Source organism: Xenopus laevis, chromosome 9_10S (genome assembly GCF_017654675.1).
Source record: "Xenopus laevis strain J_2021 chromosome 9_10S, Xenopus_laevis_v10.1, whole genome shotgun sequence".
Classification (NCBI taxonomy): Eukaryota; Metazoa; Chordata; class Amphibia; order Anura; family Pipidae; genus Xenopus; species Xenopus laevis.
Genome location: NC_054388.1, coordinates 69,875,080 through 69,891,465, shown reverse-complemented (window position 1 = coordinate 69,891,465; position 16,386 = coordinate 69,875,080). Strand labels below are relative to the sequence as shown.

Sequence of the window (16,386 nt, the reverse complement as noted above, 5' to 3'; positions counted from 1 at the left end):
AGGTTTAGAACATTTACTTAATTTCATTTTTACTTGACAAAATTTCTACAGCAAAGGAACACATACAGAGACCACAGTTTGTGGAAAAACTCAGAAATGTAAGTGTGAAGGAAGGCACAAAACTTGAAATGTCGGTAAAAGCAGTGGGAAATCCTAATCCAGATATTGTATGGTTAAAGAACAGCGACATCATTGCACCACATAAATTTCCAAATATAATGTAAGTGAATTTGTTCTTATCCGTTTTGATACAGCTTTTGCCACACATTGTATTGCTTGCAATTCACACGTTATATTTTATTTTACTTTATTAACAGAATTGATGGAACTAAAGGACAGGCAGCACTTACCATAGATTCTGCAGTTACCCACGATGCAGCATGGTATACTGCCACAGCAATTAATAAGGCTGGACGTGATACTACAAGGTGTAAAGTAAATGTTGAAGTAGAATTTACTGAGCAAGAACCGGAGAGAAAATTAATCATTCCAAAGGGAACATACAAAGCTAAAGAGATTGCAGCTCCTGAACTGGAACCTCTCCACCTTCGCTATGGTCAGGAACAGTGGGAAGAGGGGGATCTCTATGACAAAGAGAAGCAACAGAAGCCATTCTTTAAGAAGAAGCTCACTTCTGTAAGACTCAAGCGTTTTGGGCCATCACACTTTGAATGCCGACTTACACCAATTGGGGATCCAACAATGGTTGTTGAGTGGCTCCATGATGGAAAACCACTGGCTGCTGCCAACAGACTTCGAATGGTTAATGAATTTGGATATTGTAGTCTAGATTATGAGATAGCTTACCCAAGAGATAGTGGTGTTATAAGTTGCAGAGCAACAAACAAATATGGGACAGATCACACATCAGCAACTTTAATAGTTAAGGATGAGAAAAGTCTTGTTGAGGAGACTCAATTGCCAGAAGGCCGTAGAGGAATGCAAAGAATTGAAGAAATGGAAAGACTTGCACATGAAGGAGCTCTTGTTGGTGTAACTGAGGACATAAAAGAAAAACTCAAACCAGAAATTGTTTTGTTTCCTGAGCCAGCACGAGCTTTTGAAGGAGAAATTGCACGATTCCGTTGTCGTGTTACTGGATATCCTCAGCCAAAAGTTAACTGGTACCTAAACGGACAACTTATTCGTAAAAGTAAAAGATTTAGACTTAGGTATGATGGGATTAACTATCTTGAAATTGTTGACTGCAAATCCTATGACTCAGGAGAAGTCAAAATCACTGCTGAAAACCCAGATGGTGTTGTTGAACATATTGTTAAACTTGAGATTCAACAGAAAGAAGATTTCAGATCTGTTCTTCGTCGGACACAGGAAGCTAAATTGACAGCTCCCACGCCTGAATCAGGCAAACTTCAATTTAAAGTTAAAAAAGTAGAAAATGTAATTGATGCTACAGGAAAAGAATTTGTTAAACTGAAGAAGGCAGAAAAAATTAGCCGTGAAAAAGTTTCTGAAGAATCAGAAGAATTGCGTAGCAAATTTAAACGCAGAACAGAGGAGGGATATTATGAAGCCATCACTGCTGTTGAGATGAAATCTCAGAGAAAAGATGAAGCATATGAAGATATGCTTAAAAAGACTAAAGAAGAGCTTATGCACAGGACCAAAGAACTAACTGAAGAAGAGAAGAAGGCACTTGAAGCTGAAGGCAAAATAACTATCCCAACATTCAAACCTGACAGAATAGAGTTATCCCCAAGTATGGAAGCTCCTAAAATTCTTGAGAGAATTCAAAGTCAAACAGTAGCACAAGGAACAGAAGCTCAATTCAGAGTTAGAGTCGTTGGAAAGCCAGATCCAGAATGCCAGTGGTTCAAAAATGGTGTAAAAATTGAAAGGTCTGACCGCATTTACTGGTACTGGCCAGAAGACAATGTTTGTGAGTTAGTTATCAGGGATGTTGTTGCTGAAGATTCTGCCAGCATCATGGTTAAAGCAATCAATGTTGCCGGTGAAACCTCAAGTCATGCCTTCTTGCTGGTGCAAGGTAAGATTCAATATAATCCTATCACCATATAGATATTTTAGTTATAAATAAAACAGAGGTGCCAAAACACAGTACCTTCAGTCTCTAACTAAAATTGTTAGCTTAATTAGTAAAGATATCTGCTAGTTTATATTGCCGAACAATGTACCTAAGTCAAGCAACATTTACTTTTTAACCTAAAGTATACTGTGAATGACATTAAAGATGCATTATTTGACCTAATAGCATTTTTGTCTTTGTCTGCAGGCAAACAGTTGATAACATTTTCACAAGCATTACAAGATTTAACGGCAAAGGAAAAAGACACCATGGTAACATTTGAATGTGAAACATCTGAGCCCTTTGTCAAAGTGAAATGGTTTAAAAATGGAGTGGAAATTCATCATGATGATAAGTACAGAATGCATTCAGATAGAAAAGCCCACTTCCTTTCAGTGCTTGTAATTGAAATGTCCGATGCTGAGAATTACAGCTGCATGCTAAAAGAAGACGAGTCTGTTAAGACAACTGCCAAACTCGTAGTTGAAGGTATGTTTAATGCTTTCATGACTTAAATACCAACAATATGAAATTGATTAGCATTGGCATACCAGTTAACTCTAATCAAATACTATCAGCAATGTTTATGTACACACAATCCTAATCATCAGAACTATTGTTTTGAGTTAGTAGATAGTAGAAGAAACCAACACAGAGAAAGTCACACTACCCTAATTTTAGAAATGATGGAGAAACTTTTGAAACTCTGGTATAATGTCTGTTACATACAGCTACAATTTCAACATTTTTATTTGTTATGCTATTCGCCCTTTATACCTATCTAGTAAAATCACATTTATTAAATAATACATTTATATTGTTATAGGTACTCCTACTGAGTTTGTGAAGAAGCTTGAAAACATTGAAGTCCCAGAAACATTTTCAGGAGAGCTAGAATGCACTGTTTCCGTTGAAGATGCAGAAGGGAAATGGTATCATGGTGATAAAGAGATCAAACCTAACAGTAAATATGTAATTGCCTCTCGTAGAGGCAGACAAGTTCTGACCATTAAAGATGTCACTAAAGAGGATCAGGGTGAATACAGCTGTGTTGTAGCAGGGAAAAAGACCACTGGCCATATGAAAGTGAAACGTGAGTTCAATTAACAGTCTGTATGATTTTCTTGCATAATTTCTTGTTAGTCAATAACAGGTTTTAATATCTCTCATGTTCCATGCAGCACGCCCTATCACTCTTTTGCAAGGACTTTCAGATCAGAAGGTGTGTGAGGGGGACATTGCTCAACTTAAAGTAAAAGTATCTCAGGAAAATGCAGAGGGAGTTTGGATGAAAGACGGAGTAGAAATCCAGCCTAGTGATCGTATTCAAATTGTTATTGACAAAGTATCCCACATGTTGCTTATAGAAGATGCTACAATAGAGGATGTTGGAAAGTATTCTTTTACCATACGTGATCATGATATTTCTACATCCGGACGCTTGTCAGTTTATTGTAAGTTTTTAGAATTAAAAATAAACTCTAAATACCTATTATCATAGAACATATAGATCCTTTTCTAAATTTTGCCCTTTACCTTTACAGCTGTAGATATTGTTATTGGCCTTAAAGATGTCCATGCAGTTGAAGGAACAAAAGCTGTACTGGAAAGCAAAATCTCAGTTCCTGATATGTCTTCTGCCAAATGGTACCTTAATAATCAGTCTGTCAAACTTGATGATCGTGTTCAGGCAATTGCAAAAGGAGCTAAACAGAGACTGGTGTTTTCACGAACTTACACATCAGATGAAGGACATTACAAACTGATGATTGGCAAAGTGGAGACTAGCTGCAACCTTACTGTGGAAAGTATGTGCACTGATTTACAATTACTCCATTAAACAACATATTTTGAACCTTGTTGTGGCACATGGGACCACTTCAGGTGCTGCAGCTGCCCCATTTTTTAGCATTAGCAGGCAACACCAAATTAGCCATTAACAGCTATAGCAATGCTCTGAATTATTTGTGCAAGTGCAAACAAAGTCCCTTTACCCAACAACAATGCATAATCCCCTGACAAATGCTTTCAGGTGATTTCCATGGCAGACAATGGGGGCAATTTTTAAGGATTTTGCATTGCCTTATAAGATGTAACAGTAGGGTACCTGAAATCATTCCTATGATATTTAAAGTGGCATAACACTAAAAGAGGATCTAGAATTTGGGGTTCTGACCTCACCCAATACATTTTTACAACAAATAATAATAATAATAATAATAATAATAATAAATAACAAATAATAATTGAAAGCATAATTGATTATATTTAGTGGGTTTTCAATGCCAAATCTTTTAATGGTACATAGTGCCAGGATGAGTTCAATTGCATTTTTTATATAATCATATTTATTATATAAGGTCAATTCCATTTTAATTATTTTAGGAAAACGTTCCTGCTTTAATAATGATTATGTTATCTTTCCAGAAATAAAGATTATTAAAGGTTTGAAAGATACAACTTGCACTGAAACCCAGAATGTTACTTTGGAGGTTGAACTGTCCCATTCTGGAATTGATGTCTTATGGCAGTTCAAGAAAGAAGAACTTAAACCAAGTCCAAAATACAAAATAGAAGCAAAGGACAAGATATATACACTCACAATAATAGATATGATGAAAGACGAGGAAGGAGAATATACCTTATTTGCTGGCGAACAGCAAACAAGCGCAAATTTGACTGTTTCCGGTAATTGATTAATTGGTTATTTTATTTAAAGAATAGGGTTCATACTAAGAGTCCCAAAAAACTTTAAAAAATTAGTGCATGGATATTTTTAAGCATGACCTTTTGTAATTTTTACACATAATTACATTTTTTGTGCATGTTAAGTACATGCAAATGTGAATGTTTAAACACCTTTTATCTCCTCTAGGTGGAGCAATTAGCAAACCACTTGTGGATCTTATAGTAGCAGAATCACAAACCGCTGTCTTTGAATGTGAGGTGGCTAATCCCAACTCAAAGGGACAGTGGTTAAGAGATGGGAAGCCAATAAGCTTCAGTGACAGCATTAGGAGTGAAGCAGTTGATAATAAGAGGCAACTTATAATTCCTATCAGCAAACTAGATGATGTTGCAGAATACACGTACCAAGTTGCAACCTCTAAGACATCTGCGAAGCTGAAAGTTGAACGTAAGTAGCACATTTTCAGTAAGTCCTTTCACTCAATAATAGACAACAATTTGGTTTCATTTATCTAACACTTCTTTTTTGTGGTGTGATAAATATTTTACATTAAAATAAAAAGTATTTTACTCACAGATGTGTGTGTTTTTTTAGCTGTTAAGATCAAGAAAACCCTAAAGAACCAGACTGTTACAGAAACCCAAGTAGCCATTTTCACTGTGGAACTTACTCATCCAGATGTAAAAGGAGCCCACTGGATTAAAAATGGTGTGGAACTAGTATCTAATGACAAATATGAGATAACTGTTGAAGGCCCAGTTCATACCTTGAAGGTTAAGAACTGTGCAGTTGTTGATGAGTCAGTGTACAGCTTTAAACTGGGGAAAATTGGAGCCAATGCAAGACTTCATGTTGAAAGTAAGTTGACTTTTCTCTTAAGAAATCTAAAAACATCAGTTTGTCTTTTTTGGAAACCCAACAACTTAATCATGGCTGTTTTTCCATTATTAGTATGGTCTGAGTATTATTTATTTTGTATTGTTTGAATTCTGAATTATATTTCACAGCGTTGTAAAGTAAATGTGTTTATACAACATAGTCACATAAATTACATACATAGAACATATGGAGTTACATACATCACAACCAATACTGGTACAAAGGGTGAGGAAGGCCCTGTGCAAAAAGAACTTACAATCTAAAGGGAAGGGAATAAGACACAAGGTGTGGGAGTGGGCAGGATCAGAATTAAGTGGGTGAAAGATGTAATTCTGTATGTGGTATTGCATTTGGTATTTAAGCAGAGTGAAGGTAGGTTTCTCTAAATAAGTGTGTTTTAAGAGATCTTTTGAAAGCAGAAAGGTTGGGAGAAAGTTGGACAGACTGTGGGAGAGAATTCCAGAGGGATGAAGCCCTTGCAAAGTCTTGAATGCAAGCATGTGAGGAGGTAATGAGAAAAGAGTTGAGTAGCAGGTCAGTAGAGGGGTGTAGTAAGTGGTTGGGTGAGTATATAGAGATGAGATCAGATATGTAGGGTGGGGCAGAGTTATGAAGTTCTTTGAATGTCAGGGTCATTCATTTGAATTATATTCTGAAAGGTAGTGGAAGATAGTGCAGGTATTGGCAGAGTGGCATGGCAGAGGAGGAGCGGTTGCTGAGGTCCATGAGCCTCAAGGCAGCGTTCATTATGGACTGGAGAGGTAACAGTCTCTGGTGGGCAAGGCCAATTGAAAGAGAGTAACAGTGATATGTCAAGAGAGTGAATAATAATTTTGGCAGAAGTGGAAACAATGTAAAATGACAATGGCAACGCTGGCTTTGCAAGGCAGAAGATTACACACACCATGCAATATTTTACACAGCCTTTTTTTTGATGAATTTCATTTTACATAGCATAATAAATTTGCCCCTTAAAGGAGTAAACACAAGATCATACAACAGTACTTTTAATAAAAAGTACTACTAAATATCTGTTTCAGATAACTAAGTTAACTATGCATTTTTTCCCTCCATTTTAGCTGTTAAAATCATAAAGAAAGCTAAAGATTTAACTGCTCTTGAAAATACATCTGCTACCTTTGAAATCAGTGTTTCACATGACACCGTGCCTGTGAAATGGTATTTCAACAATGTAGAACTGAAACCAGGTGACAAACATGGAATCATATCAGAACGTAAAGTACATAAACTAACCTTGCAGAATGTTACACCTGCAGATGCAGGAGAGTACACAGCAGTGGTTGGACAACTGGAAAGTAAAGCAAAACTTTTTGTAGAAAGTAAGTAACATTGCATTTTCTGGTTCATATACTGTAGTTCTGATTTCATTAATTTTAATATAGTGCATTAATGTCTTTATTAGATAACTAGGATGGGATGACTGACATACTGTACCACTAAAACGAGGATATAACTGGGAGTCCCAAAATTTAGCAATATAGTAAATCTTTTTGCCATTATTCTTGTTTACACGTCCACCTTAGGGTGCATACAGTATATAATCCAAAAAAGTTAGTATACAAGAATAAGGCATTTACAGCACAGATTAACTACTAAAAAAGTGTTTAATTGTTCTCATTGGATTTTCCTCTTGCATCTACAATTAAATTTGGAATGTCTAATTTGGAGAGGGGGTTATGTAATAAAAGGCATTAAGTTTGCCCAGGAGCAGTGACTCATAGCAACCAATCAGCAGGTAGAATTTACTGGTCACTGTTTAAAAGCAAACATCTTATTGGTTGCTATGGGGTACTGCTCCTGGGCAAATTTTGTGCTTTTTATTACATATGGGGGCTAGAGTTTTAAGAGTTCTGCATGATAGTGCATGGGTTCACATTATTATCTCACTGTCCTCAGCTTTGTTCTCAATAACACTATAGTAATGAGTTTCTTGAGAAAAAGAGTATTTGAGTAGTGATGGGCGAATTTGCGCCGTTTCGCTTCGCCGAAAAATTCGCGAAATTCGCGAAACGTTTTTGACGCCGGCGTCCGTTTTTGAAGCCGGCGTCCGTTTTTCGAAAAAAAAAATTTGACGCTGGCGAATTTTTTCCGCGAATTTTTGCGGGAGTTTCGCGAATTTATTCGCTGGCGGCGAATCGCGCAAATTCGCCGCGAATTCGCGCCTGGCGAATAAATTCGCCCATCACTATATTTGAGTGCTAAATCTCAAGTTTAAACACATTTTTTTCATTGTCATTCTACGTGTTTTTCTCTCTAAAAATATTTTTTGAAATTTTAAGTTTACTTCATTAATTATAATATTTTAATTTAGGGGACTTTCTTCTCTTAATGGACTAATACATTAAAATTACAAACACTAACTATTTATATACTGGGATAGCAGATTAATTAATATTCTGTATTCATGAATTGGTACTTTTTTTAATTTTTTCTTTAGCTCTACACATTACAAAGACCATGAAAAATATTGAGGTTCATGAAACCAAGACAGCCTCTTTTCAGTGCGAAGTGTCCCATTTCAATGTGCCATCTGTATGGCTAAAAAATGGGGTAGAAATTGAGATAAGTGAAAAATTCAAAATTGTGGTTCAGGGTAAACTTCATCAGCTGATAATCATGAACACCAGCAGTGAAGATTCTGCAGAGTACACTTTTGTTTGTGGAAATGACAAAATGAGCGCAACTCTAACAGTGAAAAGTAAGTCCTTACTGTAAGGCTCTTTCAATACCAATTACAAATGTTTTGCTATCACAACAATAGAATCTCAGTGGATAACTGCTTAATTACCACACTGATAATTGTATTGTATAAGATTGACGAAAATTACTAATAAATCACATTATCTTAACAATAGCCCCCAAAACACTCATTCCCATGGTAGTTTAAACTCTTAAACATTTTTGTCCATACTTAGAGGCACATTTATCAAGGGTTGAATTTCGAGGGTTAATAAACCCTCGAATTCGACCCTCGAAGTTAAATCCTTCGATCGATCGAAGTAAAAATCGTACGATTCGAACGATTTTAAGCGATCGATCGAAGGATTTTTCTTCGATAAAAAAATTTAAGAAACGTGTTGGGGAAGGTCCCCATAGGCTAACATTGTACCTCGGTAGGTTTAAACTGCCGAAGTATGTAGTCGAAGTATTTTTTAAAGAGACAGTACTTCAACTATCGAATAGTCGAACGATTTTTAGTTTAAATCGTTCAAGTCGAAGGTCGTAGTAGCCTATTCGATGGTCGAATTACCCAAAAAAATATTTCGTAATTCGAAGTTTTTTTCATTTGAATCCTTCACTCAAGCTTATTAATGTGCCCCAATATGTTCTGTTCACATTATTATTTTTCTACAACACCACAGTTATGCATTGTTTTTATGTTTTCAGCTATCCTGATCACTTCTATGTTGAAAAACATCAATGCAGAGGAAAAGGACACCATCACTTTTGAAGTTACTGTCAACTATGAAGGCATCAGCTACAAATGGTTGAAAAACGGTGTTGAAATCAAATCAACTGACAGATGCCAAATAAAATCCAAACAGCAGTCTCACTCCCTTACTATTCGCAATGTCCACTTTGGTGATGCTGCAGAATACAGCTATGTTGCTGGAAGTGCAGTGTCTAAAGCTACCTTATATATTGAAGGTAAATTGTGGGCCTCTGTATATTTGAAATTATGGAGCCTTTTTTGAATATCAACCCAGACTAGACAGCAGCTAAGCCATTGTAAATCCACATAAATGGTAAAACAATACTATTAGATTTTTTAAGGGTTTTATGTTTTTTAGTAGCCTTGAGACCCCTTTCTCTGAAAAATATCAGTTTCCAGACAATAGACCTTATAACGGTTATAAAAAAAGAGGCATCATTTTAAAAAATGTCTTAAAAAAGTAGCTCAGTTTTTACTGACCTACCAAATAGCTCATACCAAAACCTAATGTTTACAGAAGTTTGTCTTTTGTTCCAGATATAATTTTAATGCTAATTCATTTTACAGCTCGCCACATTGAATTCAGAAAGCACATAAAAGATATTAAAGTTCTTGAGAAGAAAAGAGCTACATTTGAGTGTGAAATCTCAGAGCCAGATCTCCTGGTTCAGTGGATGAAGGATGGGCAAGAACTCCAAAATACAGAGAGGTAGCTTTTAATGAAGTTTACTAAAATTAATCAAAAGTTTCTTTTTGCTATACATGAAAAATTAAATCCTTCAATAGCGGTAAAATAACTCTCCTGGTGTAACCTTCCTCAATTATACTATAATAAATGTCTTTTTTTCTCAGAGTGAAGATCCAGCAGGAGAGATATGTCCATCGTTTGGTCATCCCAATGGTCAGAATGTCTGACTCTGGACAATACTCTGTAGTAGCTGGAGGAAACATGTCCACAGCTAGTTTGTCTGTTGAAGGCCGTGATGTTCGCATTACTTGTGCTCACAAAGAAGTTCAGGTAATACATTTTTGTAGCCCCTGTTTATCACCAACTATATTTGTACTATCACAGAAAACCCGAATAAATATATATATAGGTAATTTATGTTTAGAAATAGTTACTTACAATGTTTAAGCAAACTTTGTTTCAATTGAATTAAGTATGCTATAGAAAGCAAAGAAGACTAAAATGAATGTGAATTCTCAGATTTCCCTTAAATAAATCTATTAATTGATCCATCAATCCATCAGATTTATACATGCAATCATCTTTTGCCTAAATGAATAAGTTAGCAGAAAGGCCATCTGCGAATGTTTCAGAAATTACAGTAAATTTTTATTATTCAAAAGCATAAAAATTATGATATATTTTTCATAAATGTTTTAATAGGCTATTGAGAAACAAAGAGCAGTGGTTGAGTTTGAGGTCAATGAGGATGATGTGGATGCTCGATGGCTTAAGGACGGCATTGAGGTCAACTTCCACATTGAAGAGAGATACAAATACATTACTGAAAGACGAGTACATCGCATGCTCATCACTGAAACCATTATGAGTGATGCCGGTGAATATACATTTTTGGCTGGCAAGAATAGGAGCTCCATTACTCTTTATGTTAATGGTAAATAATAATAAATGTTTTATGATTTAATCTGTTTTGTGGACTACAATATATGCATATTATAGCCAGCATACTACCTTTGGATCTATGAAGGCATCTATAAGTACTAGAATTTAGAGAACATAAACATTAAAACATGTGCATTTGTTTCATGATTTAATCTGTTTTGGGAGTACAAACTGTATATATAAACTAAATTTATAGCTACCAAAAACTGTATATATAAACTAAATTTATAGCTACCAAAATATGCATTTTTAAAAAGAAAAACACCACGGGATTGCAGGAAGTATGATACCTGAACAGGTCATTTCTTCTTGATATTTGTAACAACATTATAGCCAACAAACAACCTTTGGCATCCACAAAGTCCCCTAGAAGTACTAGAATTCAGGAAAAACAAATATTAAAACATGTAAAAAGTACACTGGCACCTCTACAAAGGCTTCTGAAATATTAGAGCACTGTTGTTAAATGTCATTTAGTTTAAGTGCTGCAGAATTTTGCTATTGCATTCTTACCTGGTGAAGCCCATTGTTAAAAAAAAAAAAAAGATTTTGTCTCGTTGGCAGCAGAAGATGATTTTGTATGGGGGGAGGGGGCAGACAGCTCTGCTGAGCTGCAAGCCATGAGGATTTCTTACTCAGGAGCAAAGTTCTCCAGTATGGGGGCAGGAATATCAAACCATTCCTCTACAAGCACTATCTGTCCTCTTGCCACAGCTCTTCTGCTTCCCTTCAGGCTCTTCCTAGTTGCACTTCTGCGCCCCCTACCTGTAAGAAGTATTCAGTGCAGGCTGATTTATTTCTGCACGGGGACTTTTGGAACTTAAAGAGATACTGACACTAATCTCTTATAAGATTGTTGATTGGAGAGAGTTGAGTTGGCAAAACAGTCAGGTTTAGGAAATTCAAGTAACAATTATTTTCAAAAGCAGTCCTATTAGCAAAAAATAATTAAAATGACCTATAGGTAACTTTAATGTACATTAATATTTTAAAGAGTAGTTTTTAGTGGCAGTATCACTTTAATTTGACAAATAGTGAGTCGGTGCTCACTTGCCTTGCAACTTCCAGGACTAAGTGGGAAACTTTGGGGGGTTTGTATGCCTATATATGGTCTCTTTTCTGTTATTATTGATATCAATTTTCCTTAGTAGAGTTTCTCCTTTCATTACTTTGTTCTTTTAAGACAAGTGAATGCATGTATATAGTTAAAGTAAACTACAGTATAAGTATTTCTGTTCTGCCTTTCTACTTCCTGAAATTTAAATTAGATGGGGGATTCAAGAGAAGGTGGTGTTTCCAAAGGATTTTAGCCACAGTTGTAAAGTACTTTATGTTTATATATATTATTCTAGCATTAGCCCTAGGTAACATTGTTGTGTTTTGTTCCAACAGCTCCAGAACCACCTGTAATCATACAAAAGCTTGAGCCTAGCACTGTGGAGTCAGGGAAGTCTGCCCGATTTACTACTGTAGTTACAGGCAAACCTCAGCCCAAGGTAGCTTGGCTTAAGGACTCAACACAGCTCTCTGCAGGCTTCAAATGCAAGTTCCTTCATGATGGACAAGAGTATACCCTGCTGCTAACTGAAGCCTTTCCCGAAGATGAGGCCCTATACACCTGTGAAGCACGCAATGACTCTGGAATGGCTTCTACATCAGCTTCACTTACAGTTGAAGGTAAATTAAGAAAAAAACATATATTTCAATTTGCAGTACAAATAAAAAAGCATTTGCTGCGAAAATTCACCGGCGGCGAAAAAATATTTGACGGCGGTGACGGTTCTGATGCCAACACCCATTTAGACAATAAATGGATGGCCCTTGCCTTTAATGAGCGTCGGCGTCAACTTTGACACTGGCGACAATGTCAAAATCTGCGTTTCGCAAATTTTTCACCAGTTTCAAAAATTTCGCGGGAATTTGCAAAATTCGTGGCAAAGTGAAAGGGACTAATTCGCCCATCCCTACTGCTGTACTAACTATAAAAGGTGGCTATTAATTTAACTTCTATCAGTTACTTACATATCGCTCCATATTTTTTTATAAAGCTCAGTTTGTTGAATGATTTGAAATCTGTTTGAATCTCTTTGTTGTTAGAAAAGATTTTAAAAGGTTGTATTATTTAACTATTTAACAACAAAACAATAAACATCTTATAACTTACAAAGCTATTGTTTGAAAATGTATATCCGAAAGAGGTTTGCTGCATGCAGCTCTATAGATACTGGATAATTAAATATTTTGTGATTTTATGGTTCTAAGCATAAATATATTTGAAATATGTCAGTAAAGCAGCTTCCTCTATAATATTGAAAAAAATAGCTATGCCATGATTGGCACTTGATTTACCACAAAAGTTTATACTAACTGCAGAAAGACAGATGTACTGTATATTGGCACATAAGGTATTTTTTAATGCTAATAGAACTAACCTTACCGATATTTTCCTGTTGCCACAAATCAACAAAACTAATACTTTTGTGACTTTATTCTTGCCTAGTAAACAAAGCCCCAGCCACTGCAGTAGCACAAGTTAGCCTTGATGCAGATAATAAAAGCTATAAAACACAAACAGAAATTCAAATTAAGACCACCCATAAAGCTGAACAAAAAAAAACCAAGAAAATATCCAGCATTTCTATAATGCCATAACAAAGATAACAAGGGACTGAAAGGCAAAGAAGCTAAGATAACTTTCCTGATGTTGTGCCCTATTAAGAACTGATAGGGTCTTTGGCTTTAGTGCCAGGATTTCTTGAACATATGTGATAGAAGGCAACAATGTCTCCTTCTTTTGTGTTATTTGGCTTCTTAACAAGCTTCTGGTTGATGAGTCTGCTTCATGTCTCATAAGAAATGATGGGCCCCTCTGCAGTTTAAAACTTCTGAAAGTTATTCCAAATCAGAGTGGTATATACACATGCAAAATAGTTAATGCAGCAGGACAAGCTGAATGCAATACTCATCTGAAAGTGACAGGTTGGCAACTGCATGTTCCTTCCACTTATACTTGCATATCATGTATAGTGATGGGCGAATTTGCGCCGTTTCGCTTCACCGGAAAATTTGCGAATTTCATGCAAAATTCGCGAAACGCCGAAAAATTAGTGCGAATTTTCACGCACATTTGTCGCGAATTCGCGCCTGGCGAATAAATTCGCCCATCACTAATCATGTATGCAATGGCTACAGTATTTATTGATTTATGTGTTTCCATCCGAGTACGAGGCATGTAAAGGCAATAGTCTTCTTACCTATTTGCATTTCAAATATTCTGAAGAATAATTTATTTTATACTGCTATTTACAGTACACAATAGGAGTATAAAATGCATAAATTTATATATTTATATAACTTCGCATAGCATTTTACCTAATGGTAAATTACTAATTATTGGGGATTCCTAATCCCGTCATGTTTTATTATTAAAAATATATGATTAAAGACAAATTCTTCAATGCATGTATGCCATCTCGCCAACCATTTATCTTTTGCTAAATTGCCTAAAAATAAAATACAGCTTTGATCCTCACTATAAAGGATTAACAGTAACAACTCCATCCAGATATAAAATGTTCTCTGAATGCAGTCTTTATTATTCAAATGTCCCAATTTAATATCAAATCACACAGGTACATTACAGGCTTTTTATTCATGCCTAAACTGACATCCCATCTAATCCTGACTCTACTGTGTTTTTATCTAGACAAATATACAACGTATATGTTTGGTGATTATTTGTAATTGCATGGATGTAATGCTTTGGGCTGTAGATTAGGTGAATATTACTTTGCAAATAGTTTGTAAATTTGCTCATTTCTTGGGAGAATAGATACTGAGTTAAAAGCTTATATTCCATTTCCAGCAACATAAAAATAAAATATAAACTAAAAAATGACAGCAATTTTTTTTTTCAGCCGTTGAAAAAGTACTTCAATATAAAGAGATGGAGACTGAAGCCAAAGGTAAAGTGTTTTTATATCTTAAAAAATATAGGCCATTTCTGTTGCCTTCTGCCAGAATCTTTATTTTAAAAAAGTATGTTTCTTACTACTCATCAGCCAAAATGGTTGCTTTAATGTTTACTATAGTTTGTGTTTAGTATGTTTTTGTCAATAAAGGGCTGTTCTCTCAAAGTAGCATACAAATATGCTAAGTGGGAAAAAAACTGCAATACTCAAATGCTTCTGAATGCTGCATGACTCTTTGTGAAATATAGTTTGTTATAAGGATTTTTTCACATTTTGCCCTTTCATCAAAAAAACTATATTGATGCATGAAAAGGTTTTAGTTCTGATTTTAGGAATATACTATCTCATCTGCATTTGATGCTAACAGAGGATTCAAGAACAATTTCACATTAAAAAAAAATATGCATCCAAAATCCTTACATGGCTTGCAGATGGCATCTAGTATGTACTCAATGTTGCTTGCTTTTTTTTTCTTTTGCATAACATTTTAAAGTATATGGCTGTATTAGTTCGAATAAACACATTCTAATTAATGTAGATGATTTATAGATCGACACTATTTTGAATGCATTTAAAAATACTTTATTGAAAAACTCAGAAAAGGTCAGAAAGAGCGTTTATTCTGCTGTCTGCAAGTCAGGTCAGGGCAAGATGACACATGGCATTTTTACATTGTATTTTTAAAAATGCACGGTTCGGTGTAAACACGCCAATGAAACCACACATGCATGATAACATGTGTTTTTCAGCCTGTAGTTTTCTTTTCCCAACATGTATTTCTGTCTCTCATTCCCCACAATTCCCCTCAGAAGAATTTTAGTTAAGTTTGGCCGCCATGTTGAAAATACGCAGCATACTTAAGCTGTGTATTTCCAAACCTGCAGATCCCATTGAGTTCAATTACATGGTGTTTTATTGGCCTATTGGCGTTTCTGCTAAAAAAAACTCAAATACTGGTGTCTTGTAGCGGATGTTGGCTTGCAAGCACCCTGTGGGAATTGCTACAGTGCGTAATCCATTATTTTCAATAGGGCTTAATTTTGTATGTATTTACACTCGGCTGTACGTTTTTAAAAACGCAATGTAAAAATGCCATGTGTGACCTTGCCCTTAAACTTTAAAACACTAAAACCTCTTTGGACAGCTATATGTACATAGACAAGATGCCATTTCGAATTTTCGAGATTTCATATATGTTTGTTGAAGAAGAGATTTCCACAGTTTGAAGAAAGAACATACAACGAATGGGTATGGTGTCAGGATCTATAATAAAGAACAAGGCATTTATTCGACCACCAAGCAACAAAACTTGTGTGTGTGTGTGTATATATATATATATATATATATATATATATATATACACACACACACACAGTATATATATATATTTATCCAGCGCTATTTCCGGGCTTCACCGTAATTGTACAAAAGATAGATAGGATCCGCTCCAGCATTATTAACCATTGGGCCCTGTGTGCTGCTCACCGTTGGACACTCTTGGTCCGGGCGCCTCCCGCCCCGGATCCCACGATTGGACCTTAGAGTTGGTATAATCCAACCCCGTCGCCCCGAGTCCGTCACTAAGAAGAACATAATCAGCACATCAGTCGTTGAGGCAACGCACTCCAGGAACTCTATGAAGAATCACATGCTTCCAGATTATGGGTAAAAATTGGAAATCTTTATTTCAACATCTGATTCATAATAGTGTCTACT

General features: G+C 35.7%; 1 protein-coding gene across 12 annotated transcripts in view; it reads left to right on the top strand.

Moving 5' to 3' along the window:
* Positions 1 to 16,386, top strand: part of LOC108702272 (titin) — a 197,731-nt gene that overhangs the window by 20,202 nt on the left and 161,143 nt on the right. For all 12 annotated transcript variants that reach the window (XM_041578271.1, XM_041578274.1, XM_041578272.1 and 9 more), the window contains exons 18-34: positions 52 to 220; positions 318 to 2,008; positions 2,255 to 2,536; positions 2,874 to 3,140; positions 3,229 to 3,501; positions 3,592 to 3,855; positions 4,475 to 4,735; positions 4,923 to 5,183; positions 5,331 to 5,594; positions 6,695 to 6,955; positions 8,074 to 8,334; positions 9,024 to 9,284; positions 9,637 to 9,778; positions 9,922 to 10,087; positions 10,460 to 10,691; positions 12,092 to 12,376; positions 14,617 to 14,664. In XM_041578271.1, coding sequence (XP_041434205.1) covers positions 52 to 220; positions 318 to 2,008; positions 2,255 to 2,536; positions 2,874 to 3,140; positions 3,229 to 3,501; positions 3,592 to 3,855; positions 4,475 to 4,735; positions 4,923 to 5,183; positions 5,331 to 5,594; positions 6,695 to 6,955; positions 8,074 to 8,334; positions 9,024 to 9,284; positions 9,637 to 9,778; positions 9,922 to 10,087; positions 10,460 to 10,691; positions 12,092 to 12,376; positions 14,617 to 14,664 — 5,388 coding nt within the window. The remainder of the gene's footprint in view (positions 1 to 51; positions 221 to 317; positions 2,009 to 2,254; positions 2,537 to 2,873; positions 3,141 to 3,228; positions 3,502 to 3,591; positions 3,856 to 4,474; positions 4,736 to 4,922; positions 5,184 to 5,330; positions 5,595 to 6,694; positions 6,956 to 8,073; positions 8,335 to 9,023; positions 9,285 to 9,636; positions 9,779 to 9,921; positions 10,088 to 10,459; positions 10,692 to 12,091; positions 12,377 to 14,616; positions 14,665 to 16,386) is intronic.